Source organism: Phodopus roborovskii, unplaced genomic scaffold (genome assembly GCF_943737965.1).
Source record: "Phodopus roborovskii unplaced genomic scaffold, PHOROB, whole genome shotgun sequence".
In the NCBI taxonomy this organism is placed as follows: domain Eukaryota; kingdom Metazoa; phylum Chordata; class Mammalia; order Rodentia; family Cricetidae; genus Phodopus; species Phodopus roborovskii.
Window position 1 is genome coordinate 10,052,992 of NW_026125506.1, and position 9,475 is coordinate 10,062,466.

The 9,475-nt window shown below is 44.9% G+C and overlaps 1 protein-coding gene across 1 annotated transcript; it reads right to left on the bottom strand.

Moving 5' to 3' along the window:
- Window positions 1-3,844: 3,844 nt before the first annotated feature.
- On the bottom strand, window positions 3,845-6,294 carry LOC127216049 (disintegrin and metalloproteinase domain-containing protein 1b). The gene has a single exon (XM_051176580.1). It carries the CDS (start codon window positions 6,227-6,229, stop codon window positions 3,845-3,847), a length of 2,385 nt encoding a protein of 794 aa, XP_051032537.1. The 5' UTR covers window positions 6,230-6,294.
- Between the last annotated feature and the right edge of the window lie 3,181 nt (window positions 6,295-9,475).

A 9,475-nucleotide genomic window follows, 5' to 3' on the forward strand; every position in this document is an offset into this window, starting at 1 on the left:
GCTTTCTCCACAATATCAACTGTCAGGACAGGGTTTAGACTATTTCCTAGGGTTCCTATTGCTGACATACTGACAGTGTTTATGGGCAGCAGTGAAACCTCAAGTTCTTCAGGGTTTAGATCAGAAGAAATGGACTTATGTAGTGAACAGAAGTGACCTAAAGTGAGCATCCTGAGCACATCCATCTGCCATTGCCTTGCAGGCCAAGAATTCTGCCATAGGGAGTTGGGGGTATATGCCAGCAGACAGCATGGAACAGAGCCCAAAAGAAAGCCCTGTGCTTTGACTTGTGAGTTGTGTCTGCACCCAGTCTGTAGTAGCTAAAGCCAAAACAGAAGGCATGTCTATGTACAAGAACATAGTTTAAATAACTACAGATAAACTAATATGCCATGGAACATTAGTAAAAAGGAATAGTGTACGAAAAAAAAATCATTGAGATGTAAGATTTAGTGAATTGCCCACTTTAGAAAAAAATAGGCTTATTTATAAAAGATGGTCCTCAAATACATACATATATACACACACAGACACACAGACACACAGACACACACACACACACACACACACACACACACACACACACATATATATATATATGAGAACATGGAAAGGATTTGGAAAATGTGGAAATAGGTTCACAGAGATTTCCAGAACAAGGGTTCAGAGAACTATAGCCAATATAGAAGGGAAGACATGGTGAGCAAAAGAAATGAAGATATCATTGTGTTAAAGGGAGGAGCATCTAGAATCTGAGAAACACAGAGGGTGAGACCTAGTATTGTTAAAGTGTGTGCATTTCAGTGCAGGCTTCGTAAGGCGTGCTCATCATTAATAGTTGAACACTTCCCAGGCCATGTGGCTCCAGAAGGGGTTTCCTTCCAGCATTCTTTTTTTTAACGGTTTTGCAAGACAGAGTTTATCTGTGTAACAGTCCTGGCTGTCCTGGAACTCATTCTGTAGGTCAGGATGTCCTTGAACTCACTGAGATCCGCCTGACTCTGCCTTCCAAGTGCTAGAATTAAAGGTGTGTGCCACCACCACCCTGAACCTTCCAGCATTCTTTTTTTTTTAAATAATTTATTTAACTTTATGTGTATTGGTATGAAGGTGTCAGATCCCCTGGAACTGGAGGTACGGACAGTTGTGAGCTGCTATGTGGGTGCTGGGAATTGAACCCAGGTCCTCTGGAAGAGCAGCCAGTGCTCTTAACCATTGAGCCATCTTTCTAGATTCCCCTTCCAGCATTCTTAAAACCCATTCTTTTCCCCTGGATTGTATCCCAACTTTTGTGACATTAAAATCCTTTCTTGCTCTTCCTTCCTTCTTTCCTTCTTTCTTCTCTCTCTTTTTTTCAAGATAGGGTTTCTCTGTGTAACCCTGCCTGTCCTTGAACTCATAGAGATCTGCCTGCCTCTGCCTCCATAGTGCTAGGACTAAAGGAGTGAGCCACCACCACCTGCCTTAAAATCCTTTCTTTATGATTGTAAACATAACAATCTCAGGTACGAATCTTACCTCATCCACATTAAAAATAGTTCAGTTATAATGTCAGTCAAGTGTGTAAATTCTGTCTTCACCATTCTGGGGAAGGAAGTGAAGTGTTTGAGATTTGCCTTCATATGAAGTGAAATCACATACACAAAAAGATTTTTCTCATATGTGAAGACAATTTTGCCTTTAGCTCTGATTAAACAAATGAGTAGGCTTTTGAAATGCCTTATAATTATAGTTCTTATTCCATTATGTCCATAAGCTTCAAAGACTCAGAATCTACCGCATAGGCAGGATCAAAGCCAGTATTGGAGTGCTTCCTCTGGAGAAGTAGTGACAACTTCTAGAATAACACTGGATAGTGCAGGGCATATACTTAAAGAATGGGGGGTGGGCAGTGGAAGACTCTTCTCCACACACTGGGAAAGCCCAATTAAGAAGACATGGGAAAATTTGAAGCTGGTCACAAAGCAGGGTGAAAACTTAGTTTAACTTCTTTTTTATTAATGGGAAAGAGCTATTTTCTTCACCCTTTGAAAAACTACTTGTCTGAGCTGTTCCCCATTCAACCACAATGACCAAACTCTGTTTCAGAAGAAATCTGGAGAAACAATAAGCCATTTTCCTTTTCAAGTAAAGGTAACGCTTTGATCTGCATGTGATAGGTTATACCTCTAATCTCAGGACTTCAGAGGCTGAGGCAGAAAGATTACCATGAGGTTGAAGCCAGTCCCTGGCACACAAATGTGAGACACTATGTCAAAAACAAAGTAACCCTTTGTTTTCATCAAGTACAGAACTGTGTCAATTTGGGGTTATCTTGTTTTAGTTTTCTTCAGTTGAGCTCCAGACAAGGGAGTTCAGTTTGACTCAGTGGGATGACAAAAGGTGAGCTGTCAAGCCTTGGAGAGACCCATGTGCTTCTGGTCCCCCACGGACAAGCATGGCCCTTGGACTTCAGAGCAGCAGTATCTGCAGCATATTCCACACTGTAACTTCCCTTTGTTTCTCCCAAGTCTGAAGACAAATCTATAATCTGGAAATGGCTTTAGGAAACTAAGGAAAGTGTTGGGTTCTTGATTAGCCTGAGGCAGCCCAGAGAAGGCAGGGAGAAGGTAGCAAGACATTACCAGACTCTTGGGGAGTGTGGTCCTATGGGGTACCAACATGTGGATTACTGGATATCTTCCTCACAATGGCACAAGCATGTGGGCAAGATGATTCATGAGAAAGGCCATACTTTCTAGAAACAGAGCACAAAATGACTCTTGGTTAGCTTCACTTTCTTTTTAGACCAAGTCTTGCTAGGTAACCGAGGCTAGCCTTAAACTTGCAGTCTCCTTGTCTCAGCTTTATGAAAGCTGGTAGTATGGCAAGCACCACCATCAAGACTGGCTTAGTTCTGGCTGTTTCTTCCTCTTCCTCTTTAATATGTGATTGTTTGTATAGTGTTCATGTATGTACAGATAGGGGAGATGCTTGTACATGTGCATACAGTGTGGGAGAGGTGTTCAGCAGCCTCTCTATCATTCTTGGCCTATTCCCTTTGAAGCAGGGTCTTCCCCTAAACCTAGAGCTTGCATTCTCTGGGCTAGAAGCCATCAAGCCCCAGTGATCCTCCTGTTTGTTGCCACTTTGGGTTATGGGCCTGTACAAGATATCTGTCTTATCTTGTGTCAAGTAAGTGCAGGAGTCTGAACTCCAGGTCTCATGACTGTACAGCAAGCACTCTTTGCCTTGGAACTGTGCTGATGTCTGTAATGCTGGCTTATTAACTCAAGATCCAACATTAGGGCCTTCTTCCTTATGAGGAAGGCCTGTCCCACACAGCTACATAACAGAACAGACTCAATAAATATATTACATGGGACCTGAAGACATGTCTAACATTAGTAGTTTTATTTAAAGACTCATCCCTTTATATTTTTGGGCAAGTTAGAACATTGAAGCTCGTGGAAATTGCCCTTACATAATAGGTAGTTGTTACTTGGAACAAAAATCCTGGGGATAGTGATTTAGGAGCATCAGACAATCTATGTGGTAGAAAGCAGGTCCTAAAATACAGTTTCTGGTGACCAAAAGAATTAGCCCAAAGATAGAAGAATACAAATGTCCAAAGATACATGTGACAAGTTCAAATGTGAAAACTAAAGTACTGAAATACTGACTATGTAAACAGCCATCAACTAAATGCTAAGGACAGAGCCTCTTCCCTCCCTCACAAGTGTGTCTTTAGGCCCTGGAGTCCCAGTAAGAGCAACACAACTGTCAGTTCACACAGCCTTTGCTTTCCTGAGCCTCACTCTCAGGGCTGCAAGAGGCTCAGCTATTGACTTTATGTTCCCCCTACTTATTCATCTCCCGCTTCTTCTTCCTCTTCTTCTTCCTCTTCTTCTTCCCCTTCTGCTTCTTCCTCCTTTTCCTCCTCCTCCTCCTTTTCCTCCTCCTCTTCTTCCTCCTCCTCCTTCTCTGCCTCTTCTGGTGGGGCTTCCTCCTCAGCCTTTAACTCTGAAGGCCCTACTTCAGAAGGAGTCTCTGTCTTACTGTAGGTAACCACGATGCATACGATTATAAGGAGTATTGTGAGTATCAAAATGGCAGCAAGAACTATCAGTTTTAAGTTAAGTGCCAAGTCATCTTTACTTATCTCCTGAATTTCTTCACTCTGATCTGTAGGCTTTTCCTCTGATTGTCCGGGAGGACCACTGTCCACACTGCCTCCACTTCCCTGTCTCATGCAGTCAGGGGGAGCAAATCCAAATGAACAATGGCAGTTCCCTAAGTCATTGCAAACCCCATGTCCATTACAAGATTTACTGCAGGGAGTGTCGGGGGAGTGTGCAGGTAAAACTTCTTCACAAAGGAAATTCTTACAAGCTTTATTTTGGCCACAGGAAGTGTTGTTCTTCACATACCCTTTATAAGGGAACTTTGTACTGCTATCAGAAGAACCTATACTCCAGCACCAATCCTCTTTATGAGGGACCTGGATCAGTATGTCTTTTTGTTTGATTGGTGGTAAGAAGCCTAAATCTGAACATATAAGTTTCCCACATAGCACATTTTTATCTGAACATTTGACATATGTTCCTGGAGTGGTAGAAGAAAGGCCACAGTTTCCAAACTGGTCCCCTTTACTATTGAGAGAGCTGTAGCATGAATCTGAGGCAGACTGTGCAGAGTATCCAAAAACACGTGCACATTGAGAGTTAGGGTCCAAACACTGACCCTCAAAACAAAAGTAAGTTTCATGGCATACAGAGCCATCTTGTATTCTCCTGTCCTCAGGACATATTGCAGAGGTCCCATTACAGTATTCTTCCAGGTCACAAATTCCATTAGTAGGACGACAAATCTGTCCCAACTTCTTAAATTTACATCGAGAACAGCAAGGTTCATTACTACACTCTGCACCCTCCTTAAGTTTACATTTGTCATTACAACACTTGTTATTGGCACAGTCATTGCCACAGTCACACTCCTCCCAATCCTCCACCACACCGTTTCCACATTTGGTAGCTCTGCGACTACGGCTTTGGTGCCAAGGCCTGTCAAGCAGGCAGGCCCCTCTGTGGTCATGGAGGAAACGGTAGAAGTCATCAGAGCTGCAGTTGCTGAAGCTGCCGCCCTTGGTGATATTCTCGTGCATGAGGCAGAAGTGCTTATGGTCACAGACGCAGGCCGGGTGGTCGTGCCTGATACCCAGGTTGTGCCCCAGCTCATGGGCCATCAGCGCCGCAAACAGCAGGACATCTTCATGGTGGAAGGCCTCCACAGCTGCTGCAAACCCGTCTGAACAGGCACCGTCGAGAAACGCCTGGCCCTCGTTCTCTCCTGGGTGATGCCCGACGATCAAGTGTGCAACATCGTGCCTGAGCCGGTCCACGAGCTTCTCCTGTCTCCAGCGGTTGAAGTTCCTCAGGGTAGCCTGCAGGTCCACCGGGGTCTCTATCAGGTCCCCCTCTGTCCAGATCTCCATGCCCACCAGCACCACCTCTGTGTTTAATCCCCTGGTGAAGCTGTTGGCCAGAGCAATGATGTCCACTACCGCCCGGACCGTCTGGTTGACGCTGCTGCCCCACATCTGAAAACGCTGGTGGTTGACCACGATAAACATCTCCACGTACTTGGTGTGTGACCTCAAGTCAGACAGCTTCCACGGGTCATCGGGCTCCCTGTTCCTTTGTTCCTGGCTGGTGTCCCCTGAGCTGCCTTTGGGAGTGACGCTGCAGGAGGCGTGAGGCTGTTGTGCCACAGTGTACAGAATGTGTTCAAACCCTTTGGAAGAGAGCAGAGGCTCGATGCTGTAGGATGTTTCCTCCTTAATCAGGATGCCCCTGAGGCCGGAACAGATGTTGACAGATACAAAAGAGCCTGGCACCCCTTCCATGTAGCCTTCATAGTGACAGTCCCGTGAGAGGAGAGGCATTTCTTGCCCCAGGATGCCCCTGTGGTAACTGTAGACTGGGAAGTTCTTCACAGAGTAGTCTCCCTTTACCTTTAGGAGAAGCCGCTGCTGCTGGCCCTGCATCAACAGCATGTAGGACACCGTCCCTCCGGGGTCTTCGCTCCTCTCCACAGGCAGTCTCTTGGGGATGACCGTTTCATAGGACGAGTAATATATAGATCCTATGTCACAGAATGTACTTGGGAGAAAAACTACCATCAAGAGCAACATGGCGACCAGCCTCACACACAAATGTTCTGGCGTTTGCCCCAGCCTTAATCTCTCCATCTGGGGAGCCCAAGTCTGAAGTGCTCCCCCACCTTTATACAAAGCCACATAGGGTCTACTTGGAGGAGGAGGAAAGTGTGTCACTGTAGCCATGTCTTCCATGGCCCTCCTGAATCAGTTGATGCTATGGCCTGTGTGTTAAGTGGTGGCAATGACAGCCACTCTCCCTGATATTGAGCCCCAGGTATTATCCCCCCATCTATGCTGGGTAGTTAAGTGGTGGTTACTTCCCACCACTGTGAGCTTAGCTTGCTGACTGGGTCTTATCCTGGTGTCGCTGGCCTCTGTGTCCTTTCAAACAGCTTCCATTGTTGGTGGCTTCTTTCAGAGTTGGCTGCAGTACTCCATCGCTCAGTTCCTTTGACAAGATGAAGAGATGTGCTGTAACAGACTGTGAAATCTATAATGTGAGACTACCTTGAGAGAGGGCATAACATCCCCACGGCTCACTCAGCAGAGCCACACGGAACACCCCTCCCCCACGGCTCTCCCACCCTTCTTGTTGTCCGTTGCTCAGCTAACCTCAGAGGTTCCAGATCAGGGATCCTGGAGATAGCTTAAGTGCACACACTCTAGTATCTGTTCCCTCACCTCTAAAGCCCTTGCTCCATAGACAGCAGCATCCTAACCCTCTCTGAGAGGGGAGACCCAGCTGTTAGATCAGGCCAGTGAACTGACTCCCTTAGATGTGTATCATAGCACAGATGGGTTAGGGTTGCAGCCCGTGGGGAAGACAATAGTCACTCTTCCTATTTCTCCATTTGGCTTCTCAGAGTCTGTGGACAATGGCATGGTACCCTTCCTATACATGAGTTAATGTCCACAGTGGCTGGCATCTCTAAGGCCTCACCCTCTTGATAGTCACCCTGACACACTGATTCCTCCAGGGTTATGTATGAATTGTGTGTATTTCTTTATGTGGCAGTGCTTTGCTGTGTAGCCCAGGCTTCCTCCTGGTCCTGACATTTGGTGGGATTACATGTGTGAGCTTTCTTCTAGCCTCTGTGCACAAGGGCCACATGATCTCACAGAGGTGTGCACACAAACACAAAGTAAGTTTTCACAAGAAGTAGTTGTGCTTCCTATGGGATGCATTGCATTAATTCTGAATGTGTAAACAATGTACAAACATTAAATAATTCCAGCTCTTCAACTATTACCCCTACATGTTGGGGGATCTCATGCTTTTCAACTGACTTTGAAAAATGTTACATTGTTTTAACAGATAGTTTACCCACTGTACTGCCAAAAACCTAGAAGTGATTCTCTGTGAACTGTTTCCTCTCCCATCCCCTCACCCAGTCTCTGGTGGCCACCACCCACTCTGCTCTTTACCAAGATCAACCTCAACCTTTCTAGTTTCTTCCGAGGATTAGACACTTGGTATTTCTCTTATTGTCTGACTAACTTCACTTGTGACCTCCAGTTTCCTCCATGTTGTAGCAAATAAGTAGGTTGGCTGTTTGATCTGAGCTGTTGTGAACACTGCTGCAGTAGTCATGGAAGAGCAGGTATGTCTCTGGTACAATTAATTACTCATCTTTAGAATGTAACCAATTGTGGAGTTGCTAGATCATATGGATCCTATAGTCTCTGTGTTTTGTGAGGAGACTCCGTAGGTTTTTCTGTAATGGTGATGCTGGTCACATCCTCCTCAACAACGTGTATGAATTCCCTTCACATTGAGTCATTGGCTTTGGTCTCCTGACTCGATTTCTAGTGCCTCAATAACCACTGTGATTTGGCATTATTTCATATATTTGTTGGCTGTTTCAGGTTTTTTTTTGTGGGGGGGTGAAAGAATGTTTGTCTTTTGAGACATCTCATGATGAGAAGCACAGGTTAGCCTGGAAATAACTATGTAGCTCAGATGTCTTCCAATTAGAAACCCCCAATGGCAGATTTAAGGAAGTCCATGAACACCCAAATAAAGAATAACATATTTATTTGAGGAACACTCATACAATGAAGATAAATAACCACCCCTAGAAAGACAGGATCTGTGATGCAGGATGCTCAAACCACAACCCTGCTTCAGCACATGCCTTTAGTCCTGTCATTCAGGAAGCAGAAGCAGACAGATCCCTGTAAGTTCCAGGCCAGCCTGGTCTACAGAGTGAGTTCAAGGATTGCCAGAGCTACACAGAGAAACCCTGTCTTGAAAAGAAAAAGAAAAAGGTAGAAATCCCCTTAGCCTCCTACTTGTGCCCCAAAAGGTGGAGCTTCAAGCACTACAGTCTCTGGCCCATTTCCATGTGTCCTAGCTCCTTTTTTAGTTCTCCAGGCCCTTCATACTGGAAATCAAATCTTTGCTTTGTGTGTGCTGCCTCAGAGCTGCACACATAACTGTGTGTCTTCTCAGGAGAAGTGTCTATTGAATTCCTTAGCCCATTTTAAAATTTGGATTAACTTGGTTTTTAGTGTTCAGCTTTGTGTGATCATCGTATGTTTTCAAATTTTAAGGCCTTATCAGATGAACGGTTTAAAAGTCTTTTCAGGCTCCACAGGCAGTTTTGCCTCTGTATTTGGATTGACACTTTACTCTATTTTTACTTCCCTGAGCAAGAATTCTTTGGAAAGAAATCTTTGTCTAGAGCCGTGCTTTTCAGCCTTCCTAATGCTGAGACTCTTTAATACAGTTTTCATGTTGTGATGACCGCTCTCAGCCATAAAATTATTTTTTTTGCTACTTCATAACTGTAATTTTGCTACTGTTATCGATCATAATACAAATATATCTTGATATTCAGGATATCTAATATGCAGCCTCTATGAAAGGGTCATTTGACCTCCAAAGGGGTCATGACCCACAGGTTGGGAACTGTTGGTCTGCATCAATGCCTTGGGGTGTTTTGTCTCCTGCTGTCTGACAGCTCATGTTTCAGGTTTTACATTTCAGCTTGCCTCTCCTTCTTTCCCTCTCTCCTCCTCTTTCTTTTTGCTTCTTTATAGGAACTCCTATGTTCCAGACTAGCCTGGAACGCGCTATCAATTTGTCATGTCTATACCTCTGTCTTCCAAGTGTTAGGGTCATGGGTGTGCACAGCACAGCCAATTTATTCAGTGCCAGGGATCTAACCCTGGGCTTTCATACATGCTATGCAAGTACTGTACCAATTGAGGCACACGCACCTCAGGCCTCTTGTAGCCTTTTGACTCATTGTGAGTTGATACCTCCTGTGAGTTGTGTCTAGGGTATAACCCAGCTCTGTCCTTTCACGTTCAGTTTTGCCAGCAGGGTTAATT

Bases quoted from the DNA above. Each gene is read 5' to 3' on its own strand.
- LOC127216049 (XM_051176580.1), bottom strand. From the start codon at position 6,229: ATGGAGAGATTAAGGCTGGGGCAAACGCCAGAACATTTGTGTGTGAGG.